The following is a 20730-nucleotide window of genomic DNA, read 5'->3' as shown; positions in this document are numbered from 1 at the left end:
AGGATGTTAAAAGAAGAAATCACATTTTAGTGAACTTTGAGATGAAAATTATTTTAGTAGGTGTAATTAAAGAGAAGTACTGTAATAAATAAAAAGAATTGGACAGTGTGTTTTGCGACACCACTGAACTAGTAATCTGCAGTCAGGTTAGGAAAGTACTGTATGTATCACTAAAATAGTGCAGGTTGGACCTCACTGCTCTGGCATCCTTGGGACCCAACTGGCCAGAACAAGGGCATTTGCTGGACTAGGGAAGGTCCCTCCCCTCATGGGTTTCTGCCTGGAGCTCTCCCAGGACCTGCTGCTGCAAGGGCTGGAGTGTCACCGCCAGAGCTGTGCAGCCAGGACAGAGCTCCACAGCTGCCTGGCTCCACGGCTGGGGCTGGACCTCTCCAGCTGGGATGGAGGGACAGCGCTGGAACTCCATAACCCAGGCCAGAATTTCCTCGCTGCCACTCGGGCTGGAGTTCCTTGGCCGCTGGAACCAGAACATTGCCAGAGCTCCACAGCCGGGGATGGAGTCAGAGCTCCCTGGATGCTGCTGGGGTCGGAGTTCCCTGGCCGCTGGGGACAGAAGTCTCTGCTATGCGTCTGTCTTCCCAACACACACACACACACTCTCTCTCTCTCCTCTCTCTCTCTCCCCCTCTCTCCCGGCTGAGAGGCCAGTGCCCATTATGGTGCTCCTGCCCCACCACCAGACTACCCTGGGCTCTGTCATCCATGAACATCCATAGTCTGGCACAGACCATGGATGTTGCCTGACTAGGGAGTCCCAGTTAAGGGAGGTATAACCTGTATCATATTCTTTTACTTTAATCTCAGATATTATACAATATACCCAGAATTCAAAGTACAAAATCTACATAATTAATATTGTTACCTTAATTTCATAAGTTGTTCCAGGGTTAAGATTGGTGAGAAGAACTTCCAAACTATCAGGTTTTGTTGTTACTTGGGTGTAAGTTGTTTGCATCCATGGGCAGACCTCCTTATATTTAATAATATAGGACATAATCCTCCCATTTGGATGAGGTGGTACATTCCAAGAGAGCAGAATTCCTGCAGACCCCACTTTTTCACCGGCAAGGAACACAGGGGGTCCTGGATCTGTAAAAAGAACATTCCTCAACTACATTATCATAAAGCAATGCCTATATCTTTACAGTTAATGCCTACAAATAGCATATTTCAGCATAGATTTCTGAGGCACCCGAAGACTAATGTGCTTGTAAATATGAAGCTTTATTCTCCCTAGAACTGTGTTTCAAAAACTGATTAAATGCTTCTTTTTTTTTTGGAACACCAAGAACATTCTTTCATAAGAATGTAGAAAATGGAATGCTCAAAATCTTCACAGACAAAATAGAGTTTTATGCCAGATATTTTGTCAGTTTTAAGAGAGATTTTTACAGCTTACTTAGTTTCAGGATTCTTCACCTAAAACTACACAGAAATCTGTGACACTGATTTTAGAAGATGTGTTTGCTACTGTTATACTTTTTAAAAGAAATCATATCAAATGAAGATGTCTGTATATAGTTTGCAATATGTAAAATGCATAATATACAAATAATAACAAACATTTCCATAACTTATCCATAAGATTAATAAAGCTGTCAATAAAGCTGTCAATCATGACCAGATTCTTCTTAAAACAATTCTAGAGGAACTTCATTTTTCTTCTAGACTACTCAGTAGATATATCATATATGATGATAGTTTACATATAACAAATAATTGTCTAATATTTTCATGCAAAAATATCATTAACACGTTCAGACTCATTACTGACTATAACCTATGAAGAAATATTATACATATTTAAGCACTAAATAAAACAAGCAATTATTTATCAGAAATGGGCAAAATGTGATGTCATAATTAACTCACAGGTTACATTAGTTGTCACTGTTCTACTGACTGGTGAACTGTATGCTGAAGAAGACACTGAAGAAACAGTCACATTATATGTTGTTCCAGGAGTAACGCTGGAAAAATCAGCCTAAAATATCAAATTAATCCAATAAGTCTTTTGCCAAGATAAGGACAAACACAAAATACAGTTCTAAACATGACATAAGGTGACATGACATAATATACATTACAGCAATAAAAACACTGCATTGTATATGTTTGCTGCAATATAGCATTTTGTAATTGTATTTAAGTTACCCACTATAAGATCTGAATAACATACAATATTAAAAACAACAAAATTAACTGTTAGATAGGTACAGCTGATGCTATAAAAAATATTTCAAAGGGTACCATCATGATAGTAATTAAGTGCACATGAAGCATTAGAAAGTTCTGTTTTTCTGAGGGAAGAAACAAAAAATACAAAGATTCCTGTAAAACTTTCAAGTTTCCAAAGTCTATCTATCTTATCTTTTGAAATAAACATGACACACCTCAATAGTAAGCATTTATACAAAATACCTGTATCTCTGCAATTCCAATTGAAAACAAAACCAAAAGAATCAGCAACATCACTGTTGTTATTATATTTTTCAGACAGTAGTATCAAAAAGTGCTCCTATTTCTTTTTGATGGCTTAACAGGGAAATGTTGCCTGCATTAATGATTTAAGGCTAGATCTTCCTGGCAAGTACACAATTAATGAGCCTGTATTACTCAATAGCTCTGCCCTTCCTTTGTTAAACTATTCATGAACTCTTGGATGACTGGCTGCAAGTTTATAGTAGATGTAAAAAAAAAAAAGAGTATTATAACTGTTGTTAAGGTAACAAACCACAGATGTTGAAATTCATGCTCACAAATTTGGCATTAGTCCTTTTGTATTCTCATCTATGTTAAAAAGCTAAAGGAGCAAGCTTCCTAGTTGGATAGTTCTGCAAAGAATTTTCCCATCAGCACAGTACATACACAGAAGTTGACCGTCCAAATATTACAATGAAAACACATACCCAATACTCCCCACCTCCAAGATCTAGGATAGTAACAAAGCCATGACAAGGAATAAGATCCACATGAAACCTTTCCACACGTCCATAAGGTAGTCTCCAATTCACAGAAAAGGAATGTGACGAAACATTGAAGGCTTTAAGATTCTCTACCTTTGCAGGTTCTGAAAGTGAATTTCAAATTAGGAACAGATTAACCTAAACAAGGCTATATGCTAAGCTAATTTCAATGAAAGTTATATTACTAGTTATAAGAGTAATAAAGATAATCCATCCCTATCAATGGAGGTTTTTAAGACAAAGACCTATCAGGGATGGTTTAGATACACTTGGTCCTGCCTCAGCATAGAGGCCTGACCTCTCAAGGTCCCTTTCAGCCCTACATTTCTATGATTCTATAAAAGTGTTATAGTCAATGGCAGCGAGAGCATGATTAGGTTCTGTCATTTTAGTATCATCGTCAAAGAGCTCATAGGACCCAATCTTGCAAAACTCATTCAAGCAAAATTCCCATTGACTTCAGAGGGATATAGCCCAATATTACTAGAGACCAAATGGCTGCTTGTCCCAGTTCATTGTTAAAAATGTATGAATGGCATATCATTAAGTCCCTGTTTCAACACCAAATCTCTATTCAGCAAAGCAGTAATGCATGGGCTTAACTCTATTCATGCATTTAAATCCCATCAGTAACCTCAAAGTTAACCTCAGTAACCAAAGTTCTAAGGATGAACATAAGCATGTGTCTCAAACTCCCGGCCCGCAAGCCATCCCCAGCTGAAATAATTGTGCAATTTGGCCCAGCTCTGTTGGTGGGCCAGGGGGGTGGGCTACCCATTATCGGGCTAGAGGGGGCTGTCCCATTACTGTTTCCCATTGAGGGCATGGCTACAGGCATTACCAGGGAGGCCTGGCAAAGTGCGGCAGCAGTGGTCGGGCCCCCACCTTCATTCTCTGTGGTGGCAGGAGATGCGGGGGAGCGGAGCATACTTGGAAGGGACACTTGCTCCACTTCCCTGTGGCTCCTGTTGACACAGGGAGGCACAACTGCTGCTGCTGCCCCATGCTGGGCCCCCACAATAACCCCCAAGGCCACATCTTTGAGAACATGGTGCCATGGGAGGGAGAGGGCAGGCTGATGGCAGAAAGGGCGGGGCTCAGAGACGGGTAACAGACAGCTCCCCCTCCTTGACCTGCCAGGACTTCCAAGCTGATTGTGCAATTGCTCCAGCCAGGGATGGCCCGCAACAGGCAGGGAGTTTGAGACCCCTGGTTTAAATGCTTTGCTGAATTGGGGGCAAAGGGCTCAATCCAGCAAAGTGGCTTAAGCTTACATAAGAGAAAGAAAGAATCTACCTGATATATACTGAGACTATAAGGTATTTACTTACTCCCTCTGCAAGATCAGATTGTTTAAATGTCTCTGCTGGAATGAATCCTAAAAGAAGCGCTGAAGTGGGAGTTCTGAAGTTGCCATATTTCATATTTTGCTCTGCTGCTTACCATAAAGTTGATTTTTCTTTATAACTCTTCAAATACTAGGGAGCCAAATAATGGTACGTAGTTCTGTTTGGTTCAGTTAAGCCCTCAAAATCTAGATGTTTAACTACACATATCTTATTCATATATTCCCTCTTTTACTGCACCTGTGTCTCTCTCCCCTCTCCTTCCTGACATCCTGTTTCATCTTTGCGCTCCTTTCCTTTTCCCCCTTCCCTCTTCCTCATATTTAAATCATTCTTTACCCCTCTTCAGACCCGAAGTTCAATCAGTTTTCTTCAGAGAGTCATTAAAAGAGTCATGCTCCTACTGGATAAGAGAAGTGCTCTCCCCCGTGTGCATCCATCTGCATTTCTTTTCCTGCCCATTCTGTAATCTTGGAGTACCCTCAACTGGAGGATCCACACACCACAATGGAAATCCACTCACTAGCATAAGCACACATGTGCCCTAGCACTCATTCTGCTGTAATATTCATTGATACATATGTCATTTCACACCTTCATTAGAGCAGCTCCCCCCTTCCTAGACTCCTCAGCATCCATTCTCCAAAAACAGGTCAAAATGCTGCAGGCAGTGAGCTCCCAATCGTTCTTCCACAGTATTGCTTTTGCAATACATATATCTGCTGTCTCCTGCATATTTTGTGCAGAGTTCTGTGCTTAACTGAGCCAGGCAAAACCTGTACTACTATCAGGTGCACTATACACAAGGGGACTGATTATGGTTCCCAATACACCTCCTTTCTACTCTTGTGGTTTCAGAGTTGTTTCTGTTCTGTATAACTATTTGTCAGTTATGTTTCTTGTAAGGTTCAATCTATGCACAGTCAGAAGAACATTTGATAGCTTTTTTCTGACCTTTTTACATTAAAGCACAGGAGATTAAGATTAGGGTGATGACACACCTTACTGACCTAGTACGAATTCTGCAAACCCTTAAGCATGTGAGTAGCTCTTAGGGATTCAAAGAGAACACTTTTAGGTGGAAAATTACTCATGAGCCAAACCAGCAAAAGACCTAGAGCATCCAACTGTCACATGAGGCGCCTAAGTCGAATACTTTGAAACCTATGCTTAGCTGCTACTGACTCCTGGAAGTATCTAAAGTTCCTACAGAGCCTTTTTGTCAGTGGGCATACACAGAGCTGCCTCAGTCTAAGCACTTGGTTGCATATCTCACACCTAACCACCTAAGTTCCCTCTATGCACACAGAAATAATTTTAGTCCCACCCACCTCTTTAGCAGAGCCGTGCAGCAGCATGCCTGCAGCCCTGCACTCGCTGTCCTGCCAGTGAAAGGTAAACTGGTGGTGGTGGTGGGCTTGGTGGAGGAGTGAGTGTTAAGCTGGGCAGCTCTTTATGGTCCAAAACTCCCCAGGGCTAGAACTGGGGCCAGAGCCATGTGGTGGCTACCCGGCTGCTCCCGGGGCATGGTGGGCCTGGGCATGGCAGGTGGGTGCCCTGAGTGCTGGAGATGGAGATGAAGATGGAGCTGCTCTTGCGGCTGAGGCTGCAGTGCAGTTCTCCCCACTCCTGGGTGGGGGACTGCAGCCACACCTAGCCTGCCCCAGGAGTAGTCGTACCATAGTCCCGGCTCCAGCTCTGGCAGGCCCCATGCAACCTGCCCTGAGGAAAGGCTGGAGCTACAGCCAGGGCCATGTGGTGGCTGCCCAGATGCTCTGCGGTGCAGCCATTGTGTGGCTATCCCATGTGCCCACGTGGTGAGCAGCTGCCCCGTGCACTGGAGCTGGAGCCAGGGCTGCTGTGCAGCTGCTCCCTGGCATCCCTGTTCCCCCCCCACACACACCTTTCTTCCCCCCCTCACTACCCTCTGACCCGCAAAGCCCCTAGCCTTCTTCTGCCCCGTCAGTTCCCCCACACCACCTTCCCCCGCCCCACCCTCAGTCCTCCACTCCCTTTCAACTCTGCGGGCTGGCAGCAGCTTCCCTCTACCCTAGGCAGGGACTCACAGCCAGCTCACTGGAAGCAGCCTGGGGCAGCTCTTGCCCTGAACATAGACTGCTGTGGGAGCAGCGTTCTCTGGGTGAGGGGCAGGTCTCATCTTCTCCCCATGGGGAGAGGGGGTCTGCCTGGGAGCAGAGCTCGGGGTCCCAGCACGGAGGGGTTGGGATGGGGTCTTTGCACTGGGATAGTCTCTTGGGTGTGTCTACTCGAAATAACTCGAAATAAGCTACACAAATTGAGCTACATCAATTGTGTAGCTTATTTTGAAATAGCTTATTTCGAAATTGGGTGCATCTACACAGAACTTATTTCGAAATAGAGCACTCTTCCTCCAAAATAGAGGACTTCCTTACTCAATGAGGGTTACAGGAGTCCGAGTAAGAAGTGCTCCAACTTCACAGTATTTCGACATTATTTTGAAATATCTGCCTGCTGTGTAGACGCAGACTTCAGGTATGTCTCCTCGTTCCACGAGGAGTAACGGTAGTTCAGAATAGGAAGCCTAATCCGAACTACCTAGTTCGTGCCGCGTATAGCCACGGGCATGGAGTCCGAACTAGCGGACATTTTAAAATGGCGGCACCCGGCAATATGCAAATGAAGCCTGGGAAATTCAAATCCCGGGCTTCATTTGCAACTTCGGTTGCCTACATTAACCACCCTAGTTCGAACTAGGGTGGTAGTGTAGACATACCCTAAGGTATTCCAAAATAATGTTGCTATGTAGACTTGTGGTACAGTTAGGCTACAAGTTTTTGTCGGAAAAAGGTATGCATTTTGCATACCTTTTTCTGATTCTTTTGTTGGAAGAGGCTTTTCCGACATTTGGCCCATGTGGACTGGGCCAAATGTCGGGGGAAAAAAACCTCTTTCGGAAGCCCCCTTCTTCCTCATAGAACGAGGAACACGGGGGCTTCTAAACGAGTGTGTTTGCTCTTCCACACAAAAAAGCAGATCAATGTGCTGTCTTCTGTGGACCACATTTTTAAGAACCAAACTCTTCCTGTGGGGGTTTAGACCTCCTAACTAAGGGTTATGGCTTTCACTGAGTGACAAGTCACCTAAAAATTAGGTATTGCAATTCAGAGTTGCCATGCTGAAGTCTATTTGTGTATCTGGGCTACACACGCTTAAGTGTTTGCAGGATATGGGCTGTCAAATGTTTTCTAGCTTTCCCTTTCACCATTAGCAGGCTTCCATCACACATAACACAACTGGGACAATTTCTATATTACTGTGTAAATGGAGAAAAATGTTAGGATAATTAATTATATGATTGATTAATTATATCTAAAAGTAGTCAAATCAAAATTAGGAGTATGTCAAATAAATCAGAAGTACCTGGAAACTGTGAATTGTGAAAATTCTTATGTCAGTTCTCTGATTGCAATCTAGCTTGTTACAGGCAAAGAGATAAAGAATGAGTCGGTTACTATGTCTTGCCATCAGCTGTCAGATGAATAATTGCTGAGAGACACAACTGCCTTCTAACTGACCCGCAGAACACAAATTTCTCCCATCTATGCACAAAAAATTGCATAAGGACCTTTTTTCATGTTATCAAGTATTTGATTTTAGTGGTTTAAAACTCAAAAATTAAAACAGAATAGCAATTAAATGCATACAGAAGTTCATAAGATGGTTGCATTGGAAACAGTTCCAGTAAAATAAATAGAAAATTCATTCACTGGTAAAGAGCAAAAATAGATGTTACAACCTGTTGAGTTAAAAAAAAGTGTACTTCCCACAAAAGATCAAAAATAGCAAAATGGAAAGCTTGATTTGGACAAAAGTGAAACCAGAAAAGTTCCATAGTTTCTGGTCACCACACAAATAATATGCAACTGTAAGTTATTCCTTTTTATTTGACTAAATAAAAATACAATGGACATGCTTTGAAAATCATGCTCATTAGTGCATGGAAAACTGAGAAATGCAGAGCAGCAGATACTCTTCAGTGTGTTAATTCAGTGCTCATAATTAAATCAAGAGTACACAGGATGAAAGGCAAGGCCGGGGCGGGGGGGGGCGGAAATCAGGAACTGGTCTGGACTGGAGTTACTCTCCTTAAACACTCTGCATGGATTATGGTAACAGGGAAGACTACCATGGGCACCAATCCAGCACATATATGTTTTAACTTTACCCACTAACTTCAGAGGGACAACTCACAGTATATAAAGCTAAGCATGTCCCAACAGTGCAGGATCATGACACAGTGTGTTAGGAAAAAAAAAATCACAGATTAAAATTTGTATTTTTCAGATACAAAAAGTCACATAGCTGATCCACTTGGGCCATGTCTTCACTCCGTGGAAGATGAATACTGCTGCAATCAATCTTTTGGAGTTTGATTTAGCAAATCTAGTTAAGACTCTCTAAATTGAACTCAGAAGTTGCCACTGTCGGGTACTCCTGCTCTTGCCAGAAATAAGAGAAGATAAATGATCCCACTGGCCTTCTGCTGTGGGGATGCTGCCAAGCACAGCTTAAGGTGCTTCCAGCTATGTAGAATACAAGTTGCATACCTTAAGCTGAGCTGTTGGGTCTAGTGTAGACCTGGCCTCAGGTAGTCACTGTGAGTGCAGTGGTCGGTGACCAGCCTACAGGTGGTCAATACTGGGTTACCACATACTCAGAGGCACGTGTGGTAGGTGATCTAAGCATGAAGCCCTTTACACACTAACCCTCAGTGGGTTCCCACAAACACAGTGGCTGATGAGTAACAAAAGATAGCTTTATTAGAGCTGCCAGAGATAAATACTGTAATTATCATCAGGCAAAACTGCTTTAAAAGACACACAAAAGTTAATAAACACAACAGGCTCCAATTCAGCCCCAAAGCAGGATAACTATCCATCCCTAATTGGATGGGCTATTCCTGAAATGCAGAGTTCAACTTCTGCTCCCAGGCTGAATGACACTGCGACAGCATTTGTTTAAAATTCCCTGTAATACTGCTATGCTCCTGCCGGAAGCTTAGGGCAAGACAAGTGGTGACATAACTCCACTATGCTGGATTATACCCAGAATGTGATGCCTACCCACCAGAAAGAATAAAGAGAAAAGAAAATGTACATACCTGTTACAATTTCAATGAATGTGATAGCTCCTTCAACACGGCCTCTAACTCTTTGTAATGTGAAATTATAAATGCTGCCAGCAATCAGATCTGTAACTGTGTAGTCATTCAATACTCCCAAAATATTATAGTCTTTCCTGAATGTACTGTTTGATACAGATACTTTGTAATGGGTGAAGTTGGTTCTGGTTGGATTCCACATTAATGTGGCAGAGGAAGTATTTGCCTTTTTTAATGTTAGACCACATATTCCAGCTGGTTCTACATTTTTAAAGAGAAAAGATAAATGAGATAACTTGATCAGACCTACAAAGAAATTATAAATAATTAATTTAAGTAGATTATCATATTCAACTAAAAGTTACACTACTTTGCACAAATACAGAATCTTCACATGAATGTTTTGAGGTTTCCTAATATTATGAAATAGAAAGCTTTTAAGGAGATACTCTGGTCAGGGATGCAGAGTAGCCAGTGCACTCTGGCTGCTGCCTGGAAAAAGAAAGTAGGATATAGAAGCAAGAGCTGTGGATGTGCACCTCTGTATGTAATGCAACCTATGTGATTACAGACTTAGCAGGATTGCAAACCTAGCAGACCTCTCATTAGAAAACACAGTCACAATTGCAGAGACATCAGAACTGAGTCCTTCATAAATAGCATTAATGATTCTATTCACAGAAATATAACATTTACTGAAATATAATGGGCAATATATCTTACAAGTGAGGAATTAAATCACTAAATATTTCTTATCTTCACTTAAAAGTCAACACATCAAACTATCCAGGGTCAATGATAAAAGTTACCAAAAAGACATTTTGTGCTTATATTACCATGGATGTTTAATTAATAATTAGTAGCCATTAATTAGTAGTGTTTTCTTTAATTCTTATGCCTTGCTACAATTTGAAGGAAAATATGTCTCAGGTTTTCTTAAAAGATGCATGTTACAAAGATGTTGATTAAACTTGTATGCAGCCTCCTGAAATCTTGTTAATTAATGCAACATTTTTCTGTGAAAATTGGCAGGGCTTACTATTAAGAGCAAAGAAAAGCCTATTTGCGGTTAAATCTTGGCCCAGCAACACACCTGATTTATCCTCGATACAGGGCATATAAGTCACTCCAGTATACATCTATTTCACACTGAAGTCATTGACGCGTGTAGGAATGGACGTATTATAAGTCCTCCCATTCCCTGCTCTTAAGTCACGTGCAAAAAAACCAAAACAAAACAACCAAGTTTGCACAAATAGAAGTCAACTGCAGGAAAAAAAATCCCCAGCTTTATGTTGTTTTGCTATAAGTCAAAGGTTTTTCTGGAACATATCTTGGACTTATAGCAAGGACGGCCTGTACTCATAAGACTATTTGGGCATAGATGGACTCCTAAAACAGGGGAAGATGCTTACTCCCTCTGCCTGGGATGCATTTTGCATCAATAAGAATCTGCCATGTCAGGGATTGGCTATCCTGTCAGTAACTGTCTGAGTAGGTTCACTGTGCTTGCAGAACAAGCTCACTAAAGCACTCAGTGGTTCAGGAGTTTTGGCCCAAACCAACCACAGAAAATCACAAAATAAGAGGGGGGAAGGGCTGAGATGTGTGTTTGAGTTTGGGATATTATTTTTTTTCCAGAATTTGATATAAATCTATTTCTCCATGACTCCTCCCAAACATCCCCTACTCTTTCCATGCTATCCTCTGGTAGCACTGCTGCCAGAAGAAGATGTTTGCTCCAAGTCAGCAACTTGGTATTTACAAGTATCAGAGGGGAAGAAGTGTTAGATTGAATCTGCGTAAACAATGAGAAGTCCTGTGGCACCTTCTAGACTAACAGATGTATTGGAGTATAAGCTTTCGTGGACAAAGACCCACTTCGTCAGATGCATGAAGTGGGTCCTTGCCCACAAAAGCTTATGCTCCAATAAATCTGTTAGTCTAGAAGGTACCACAGGACTTCTCATTGGTATTTACGGTTTGTGCTTCCAGCACCATTTGGAGCACAACTTATCTACTCAGTCAGGCTTTCTTCTTCGGTCAGGCAACCAAGAGTATCTTCTCATGAATATGCTGCAGCCTTTGTATGAAAGCAATCCTCCAGTTTGGAATCTTTATTTTACAGGAATTTTAAGAAATGGAGAAGCACATGAAAATAAAGTATAAGACAAGGGTGGGCAAATACTGGCCCATGGGCTGGATCCGGTCCACCAGGGTTAGCTCCTGACCGGCTCCCACCACTATATTTACCTGCACAGCTGCAGGTGCCAGCACTCACAGCTCCCATTGACTGTGGACCGTCGTTCCTGGCCAATGGGAGCTGTGGGAAGCAGTGTCCTGATACACAGTGCTTCCTGCTGTTCCCATGGCCAGGAATGGTGATTCGCAGTCAATGGGAATCGTCGGTACCTGGGCTGTGCAGGGAAATATAGCGGCAGTGGCCTTCCAAAGGCTAACTCTAGCAAACCATGTTATTGCCCATCCCTGGAGTAAGAACATACTAAAAGCACCAGGATCTGTTCTTGGAACACTCAGTGTACATAGCCCAGTTAGACCTGGAAGCTTGTCTCTTCTTGTAGCTACATCTCTTCCTTAAATGTTATATCTGTAATTGAACTAACCTGGTGTGGTAGACATAAGACCTCCCTCTAGACTACCAGTGCAACTAGGAGCAGAATGCAGCCCATTTTACCAGTACTTTTCTTTTGTAACCACAAATATTCATCACAACTCTCCATAGTTATTGTGCCACCTTTAAAAAGAAACCAACTTGGAAAAGCTGTTCCCTCACTTGTGGTGACTTTTTTCTCCACAGCCAGGCTGGAATCCAAGCCTTTAATTGTCTTTAATTGAAACAAGTAGTCCATTCCAGGAGTCAGATTCTTTACTACAGCTCTGCTGCCATAAACTCTTGTTGTATGTAGAGTTTCACTGTTTGTCATCAAACAATAGGAAAGCTACAGAAGAAAAATACATTTTAATGTAAAAATCTTTCACCTCACAATAGCAATGGTCAGAGATGCCAGCTAATGGTCATAGTGAAAATGTATTATAACAGTCAGATATTGCAAAGACAGAAAAATATTTTTCAGACATTAATATTAAAGTTCACAATCTTTTTGTAACAATCTCCACAAAAAACCTGTAATCATTAGGCTAATTAAAGAGGCGGCATGGACTAGCAGGGAGTCATGCTGGGAGTCAGGAGCCCTGGATTCAAATTCCAGCTCAGCCAGTGACCTACTCTGCTTCACTGGGAAGTTACCTCACTTCTCTGTGCTTTTATTTGCCCTCTCGCTCTTGTCACTTTAGCTCATAAGTGTTTCAAGGGAGAACTGTCTATCACTGTGTGTTTATACAGTGCCTTGCATAATAGGCATGTCTACATGGCACACAAAGTCCAGCTCTGACTCAGGTTTGAGCCTAAGCTTCTGTTCCAGCCACCCATAAATCAATCTGACTTTAATTAGCAAGGTTTAGGACCCAGATCCTAGACCCTGCTAAAGGAGTAGGTCAGAGCACAAGTTCCATCATGACTCAAGTCCAAGCCCTGTCATTTTGCAATGTGGACACAAGGCAAGCTGCCGACCTGAATCAAATCTGTATAGTACAGTATGGATGCATTAGCAAAGCTGTGGCACACAAGACAAGCAACTGTAAACCCAGGTTTACCAAGCATTAAGGACATGAAAGAATGGGATTAGAAACACTAAGACCACAAGCCCAGGTCCCGCTGACCTGGACTTAAAGTGTAGTGTAGATATTCCCCTAGGAGGCCCTAATCTAAGATGAGACTTCTAAGGGTATGTCTACACATCAGTGTAAGCCCTAGGTCAGTAAGACTTGAGTCAGCTGACCCATGTTAGGAAATCCTAGTATTGAGTGTCTGTGTTGTATTTAACTCTGGATTAAGAATTTTTTGACCTGTCCTCAAACCCACCGCTTTGGCATCATATGTCTCATCGCCAGGATGGGCGAGTGGCTACCCGGCTGTACCCTGGTCAGGCCATGTGGCAGGCGGCTTTCTGTGTGTACAGACCCAAGTGAAAGTAATCTTGTCTGAGAGAGTCTAGTACCCCCTCCCATCTCTGAAACATGGATGCTCTAGACCTAGGAACATAGGACGATATGGGAAAACTTTACTGCCCACCCAGCACATTAGCAGGAAGTAGCTCACTTTGCAAAAGGCTTGATCATTTGCTCTCTGATTCAAATTCAGGAGAGTCTCTGATGGTGTATTTTTGCAGACTGGTGATTAGAACACAATGGATTAATGATGACCTGTTGCCATTTGCCTGGGGGGAGGCTTCTGTTTTCAATAAAGTGAACTGCAGACAGTGGAGATACAGAGGACAAAAGAAATTGTCCCATGGAATTTTTGGTTACAGTAGAACCTCGGAGTTATGAACACATCAGTCCAACTCAAATGCACACCTCATTTGGAACTGGAAGTACATAATCGAACAGCAGAGACCAAAAAAACCCAAAAGCAAATATTGTATTATACTGCTTTAAATATAAGCTACTGAAAAATGGAAAGTTTTCTTTAAATTAAGATGGTTAAAAACAATATTTTTCTTCTGCATAATAAAGGTTAAAAACTACATTAAGTCATTGTTCAGGTGTAAACTTCTGAAGAACAATGATAATGTTTTTTTCCAACTGACAAATCTTTGAGAGTTATGAACAATCTCCATTCTCAAGGTGTGTGTAATCCTGAGGTTATACTGTACTTCCAGATGACTCCTAGGATGAGAGTTAAGTGGGGCTGTGGCTATACTGCAAAGAAATAGGACTTGCACCCTAGGTCTGGAATGACTCAAATTTGGATCCTCCAGGAATGTAGTATCCTGAGACCATGGCTCTGAATCCTGGGTTAGCGCAATTGTAGTGTACATGCAAAGGGGTTAGCTTTGAGCCTTGGCTCAAGGAGGGGTTTATGCTGCACTATAGACATACCCTAAGAGCAATCTTAATATAAATAAATAAATAAATAATAATAATAATAAAAGACTACAAGTATGCATTCTGCCCCCATTTTGATCTGCATTTAAAGCAGCAAAAATATTTGTGTGGGGAAACTGAAACCAACAGAAAACAAGTCTTATGTTCTTTTCATCATTACACAAATAAGGCTTCACTTCAATTAACCTCACTCCATCGCTATAGCTAAAGAAGGAAATAACTAAGACCCAGAGCCTCATCCATCCCAAATGGGGCCAACACAGACTTTTATCAGGAAGTGAGAGGGGCAACAGGATTTGTCCTGATCACCGCCACTTGAAGAAGCAGCAGAGAGGAACTGGTCCGCAATCACCACAGACCCACCGATTGTTGCACACTTTTTGGAGGATTTGCTAGAACCCAGGACTATTTGCATTGAGGTCCTATGCCTCTGCCTCTGCACCATCACCAGAGCCAGATGCTCTCTCAAGTCCTAGAGCAACTTCACAAACACTAAATCCACTATCTAACAAAAGAGAGGAAATGAAAATCTTGTTTTATAGCAGTATCTCCAAAGGGTAAGATGTGTCCCCTGGAGGACTGGCTCATGGGGTGGGGGGTACTTGGGAGATGTACAGATTAAGAGAGGCAAGCCTTTAATAGTACATGCTGGACATTGAGGGCAGGGGCATTATTGAGTTCATTTCACTGAAGTGGAACGCCGCATTCATAAGTGTGGGGAGTGCAGCTAAGGAACACATTGAAAATATTTTAATCATTTTACTTCTCTTCCCATTATACTTTCATGTTTCTTAATAATGTATTGGCATTTATACTATAGCAGTTCTCAAAAGCCCCTATCAGGATTGGGGACCTAGCATGTGTAGGCAACAAATAAGATGAGTTCCCTGACCTGAAGTGCTTCCTGGTTACGTATAACATTACAGAAATAATTGCTTTACTTTTTAACAAACAGTTTAATTTAAATATATTAAATGACTGTATATTATTTTAACATAGGGGTTTTAAAATAACTTGAAAGAGTAATGGCTAATTGGTTCACTCAGCACCTTGGCAGCAGTGTACAGGGATGTGGTTGACTCAGTGGCTGTCATGACTTTAAGAGATTCATTTCCCAGATAGGTGGAACTCAATAATGGCTGACAGGTGAGGCGTTTGTGGTCTACAGTAAAATAACAGCACACTCTAACAGCAAATCCCTGTTGAGTCACAGAGCAGTCCCAAGGCCAATTTTGAAAAAAATCACCTACCAGTTATTTTATTAGAGTGAAGATGTGAAGAATAAGAACTGCATAATGAATTAAAGAGCAGACTAAGGGTGCGTCTACAATGTACCAATTTTGCGATAACTAGAGTTATTTCAAAATAGCAATGTGAGCATCTGCAAAGCCATTTCATTATTTTCAAATAATTTCGAAATAACAGATGGCTTAGTCTGAAATCTGTAAACCTCATTTTATGAGAAATAACTCCTATTCCAAAATAACTATTTCAAAATAAGGCCTGTGTAGACGCTTCACTACTATTTCAAAATAGCCCCTCACCAGGGCCATTCTAAGTTATTCCTTCCCAGTGCCTCCTGGGGCTCTAAATCAAGATAGAACATCTACATTAGGGAAGTCTGCCTCGGACTAATGTTGAGGCTTCCCTGCAGTGTAGATGTGCTATTTTGAAATAAGCTATTTGGAATAGCTATTCTAGAATAGCTTATTTCAAAATAGCCATGCAGCGTAGACGTACCCTAAGAATTAATGCATAGGATCAGGCATATAGATTTAATTTGCTTTGGGACCAGATACTTCAGAGTTCTTGCTCTGCTTGAGCCAAATGAAAAAATCTATGTAATATTCTTTAAAACTTGGATTTTCAAAGGTGTCTAAAGAAATTAGATACCCCACTCCATTTATAGGTATGCTTCAGCAGCTCTATCCTACTAAAAAGCCATATAACTGCTTTCTGTCACCACAAAGAAATAGAGCCACTGCACTGGATCATAATGATGAATGCGATTTGGTTACTTAACTCTCACAGACTTCTTTGAAAATCCCAGTGTAAATTCCTAGGCAGTGTCAAGGTCTGTGAGACTACTCCTTCCCTAATCTCTTCCATGCGCATGGGAAGTCCTGAATACAATGAAACTCAGGAATTAGGAACCACATAAAGGAAGTCTGTATACATATCTGCCAAAGAGCTACACTTGATGAGAGCCCATTGTGCATTAGCTTACTGTTTTTCCCTCTCCCTTACCCCGGGATAGGAGGACTTGGGGGTGAACAGAAGTGTCACAGGAACAAGAGTCACCTGAGAGCATGGTGATAAAGTCATAAAGTGGCTGGAAATACTGCCACTCCCCTAAGACCCTTGTGTATCTCCTCAATATAGTGCTGGTTTCTTTGGGATTAACTCAGAGGCAAATGTTGTTTATTCATCTGAATTGCAGATAGTGGCAAAATACTAAAAGCAAAGTAATGTATTAAAATATCTCCTTATATATGAAACAAGAGAGCACAGTTTAGTACTATCTTCACTCTGCATATTACAATATATGACACAGAAAGAAGGCAAGCTGGGATGATTAATTTTACATGATTAGTAAAATGATCCCAATTATGCAGGTACACTTTGCTAAGTAACCAGTCTACTGAAGCCTCTCTCATTAAAGTTTTACACAATCTCATTTATTCAGAAAAAAACCACCATCTAACAGGGCTGTATCTTCTATGATTTGTCAAACAATAATACTGTGTCAGAGAGATTAATAAACAATAAGTAGTCCTGACACACCTTAGGGCATGTCTACACAAGGAAATTATTTTGAAATAACTAAACTTGCCTTAACTCCCAATTTTACAAAATTGAAATAGTGTGTCACCACCACAGAGAAGCCTCAAAATTAGTCCAAGGCAGGCTCCATTAATGTGGACACGCTAACTCAATTTAGAGCCCCAGGAAACACTGGGGAGCAATTAGTCTGAACTACTCTGGTGAGTAGTTATTTTGAAATAGCAGCACCCGAGCATGTACACTAACGCTATTCTGAAATAACTATTTTGAAATTAGTGTTATTCCTTGAGAAAAACAGGAGTGCAGATTTCAAAATAAGTATCTCTTATTTCAAAATAATAAGAGCTGAACACTGTATTCTTACTCTAGTAGAGGTATTCTAGAAATTTCTATATTAAGAAAACATAGGTTATAGGACATCAATATCACAGATCAAATCTGAAACAGTGCAAATATAAAGCAAATTACAACTTCCAGTTCCGGAGATCACAAACTTGTATTTGTTATCTAAAAGAGCTTTGTATCCAACTTCTCAGATAGAGGTAATACCCACATTATGGTATAGGTCTGTAGTGAAGCCAATAGGTAAATTTGCCAAATATCTTCTATTATAATCCCTCATTTAAACTTGCTTATAAATGTGCCAGATTTTAACTGTTTTGGCTGAAAATCTCCATGTTTTGTTTCTGCCTCAGATTACAAAAAAATAAGAGTTGATTTCCTCCTCCCCCCATACAACTGTTTCATTGAAGAGATGGTTTGGGGTTTGGAGCAGGGACTTGAAATTTGGCAAAGAGGGTCATCAGTACAGTCTGGCAGAAGCTTTCCATATGCACTAAATATGCTCCCTAGGCCCACTCATCTTCCATTTGCACTGAAAATGCTCGCAGAGCCATACAGCTCCCTACATAACTACACTGAGCATGCTCCTAGCCTCACAGAATTCCCTACATGCCATTTGCATTACTAACTCTCCTAGCCCAAAAGAGATTGTTATATGGCAACTGCACTGAGCATCCTCCAAAGTCCCATAGCCCTTAAGCGCCATTTAGGACACAGCAGAAGCATCAACAACAGGTACCCTGTTTCCCCTTTGGCCTTAGGCATGAGGCGCTGGCCTAGAAGCTAGGAAGAAATAATGACTTCTACTCTTCTGTCTTCATAATATCATAGCCTGATATTAATATTTCTGTGCACTTCACACCCGTTATTATATTGAGTAGAGCTTTCCAGCCTTATTTAAGAGGCAGGCACGTAATATTCTTCTTGTTTTACAGATGGAGTGATACAGATATTAGTAAAGGAACAGACACCTGTATCTGATATGACAAATCTCATCCACTTGGCCACACTTCTTTTCAGAAATGAATGTGACAAATATATATATATGTTTGACTGTGCTTTCTGTAACCATTATACATCACTTCTGAGCCAGGAACAGAACCCATTGGCAAAGTGTGTAATGTGTCCCATCTAGTGACTGCTCAGCAGACTGCTGCTGCTGTCAATTACTGCTTAGCTCAAGAAGTAGGGGCTTGTGCTGTGGATCCCAAATTGTTATGCTGAATCCCTGATAATGACACTTGCAAGAGCGTGTAGCTTCACAAGATGAAATTTCTCGTTTTTCTTTGTAAAGTCAAGCACACAAAGGCTATGCCAGAATTATGATTATTCATGCAATCTTAAACTGGTCACTTGTGCATGCACGTGATTATTGTTCATCATTACATGCTCATGTGTGGTTTGTTTTACAGGATCCCTGCTTAATTAACAATCAACACCAAATAGGGCAAAAGGTTGTAAGAAGAGAAAAACAGTCTCTTGAGATGAAGGCACTGGGTTGCTCCCCAGGAGAACTGGATTTTAATGTAGTTTTGCCTACAGACTTCTTCTGCGATGTTGGGTAGGACTCTATCATAATGCATATGCATGGTAGTCCAAATTAATATTGCATAGGTACAGTTAATTCTAGCATTCCCTTACTTTGAATGATTGAGTTTGCAATCTTAACATACTTCTAACAGTTACATATTTCATATACAAAACTAATATAAAGATACCTGATTTTCCTCAAATGATAATTCTCCCTCCATAGATTAATGTGAAATATAAAGATAAAAAATCCCCTCAGATTTATAGTACTGTATATGGTATATTTCACTGAGAACTGAAAAAGATTTAAAGTCAGTCTTAGTTTTTACACATTCTTTATTTATCTCACCTGAAACATTTCAAAGCCTCCTCTTGGCAGTTTCCAAGACAAATATACAGTGTTCTCTTCTTGTCCAAAAACCTGGAAATGTGATGGTGGATCAGGATCTGAGGTAAGAATGACAGATATATATATACAATATCAAAATATTCTGGATAGTTCAAAGGCAAATAAGTTTTATAGACATTTTGTAAATTAATATTTTACATTTCATACTAAATATGAAAATACATTTCAGTACTCAGAAGAATGAAGGATAGACTGTATTTATTCCTCCATGTTCAGAACATATCATGTTGCTGCTATCTGTAAAGTGTAAAATAACTAGTAAATTTAAAATATGTTGGTTAGGGAGATGAAAGTAATACTTGCAAAATTCTACAGAAAAAGTCATTTTATTTACATTTTATTCTAATGATCATTACTGGTTCTCTAAGTACATTCAGCTTCCCTTAATAACACAGAAAATTATTTGTAACTCAATATTTTAGTTAATTTTATGTTTACAGATCTTTAGCTTGAAAAAGAATGTTACAAATGTGCACGCATTTAATCATGAAATTTTTAAGATTTCATGACTAAATAAAAATATGCTTTCAACAAACACACTAAATAAAGATCAGCTCTTACTTCTGCAATCCAGAAAATGTAATAAATTATCTTAAACTTACAAGTACTAATCTTGAGGGTGGTAGGATGGCTTTTCTTTAATCCATTGGTAGTCACAATACTAATTAAGAAGTCAGTCCCTGGGGAAAGACTATCAAATCTGCACATTCTACATATTTAAGAGAAACTTGGTTATATTTTTAAGAATTTGGAAAATAAATATTGTATATATTATTACTGTATATATATATATACACACATCTTTCACAGATTAATTAATATTACATCGACCTAATGCCAAAGTTATATGCATATACTGCCAGCCATTGACACTGCTTTTTTATGATGCAAGTTAAATTCCTGACAACAGGAATCATGTTCAGATCCTGCATTTACTCTATATGCAACATTCAGTTATCATTAATTCATTTCATCCAGAGATAGACCTGAGGCAATATGTTTGGAGCCATATCATGGATAAACGGGACCATGACATGGTCGATAGGTGCTCAGACTTCATTTTTACTTTGGACTCATCTATGTGTAAAGCCCATTAAAAATAATTAATAAAAGAAGAAGATGTTTATTGATCAAGATTAAGATTTTTTTGTATATAGGTCCAGATCAACATTAGTGTGGAGGGCTGGGCTAGATGACCTGTCGAAGTTTCTTCCAGCCCTA

The 20730-nt window shown here is 40.5% G+C and overlaps 1 protein-coding gene across 11 annotated transcripts in view; it reads right to left on the bottom strand.

Annotated features, from left to right (window-relative positions):
• Positions 1 to 20730, bottom strand: part of PTPRQ (protein tyrosine phosphatase receptor type Q) — a 207932-nt gene that overhangs the window by 157503 nt on the left and 29699 nt on the right. For all 11 annotated transcript variants that reach the window (XR_012904907.2, XM_075932438.2, XM_075932462.2 and 8 more), the window contains 7 exons: positions 20112 to 20218; positions 19450 to 19547; positions 12271 to 12436; positions 9477 to 9737; positions 2931 to 3091; positions 1894 to 2005; positions 884 to 1110 (listed from right to left, as the gene is read on the bottom strand). Coding sequence is in view for 10 of the 11 variants with exons in the window: in XM_075932438.2 (XP_075788553.2) it covers positions 884 to 1110; positions 1894 to 2005; positions 2931 to 3091; positions 9477 to 9737; positions 12271 to 12436; positions 19450 to 19547; positions 20112 to 20218 (1132 nt within the window). In the remaining variant the exon portion in view is untranslated. The remainder of the gene's footprint in view (positions 1 to 883; positions 1111 to 1893; positions 2006 to 2930; positions 3092 to 9476; positions 9738 to 12270; positions 12437 to 19449; positions 19548 to 20111; positions 20219 to 20730) is intronic.

Source organism: Pelodiscus sinensis, chromosome 1 (genome assembly GCF_052426305.1).
Source record: "Pelodiscus sinensis isolate ZL-2025 chromosome 1, ASM5242630v1, whole genome shotgun sequence".
NCBI lineage: Eukaryota > Metazoa > Chordata > Testudines > Trionychidae > Pelodiscus > Pelodiscus sinensis.
The sequence above is the reverse complement of the archived record's forward strand: the minus strand, read 5'-3'. Positions and strand labels throughout refer to the sequence as shown.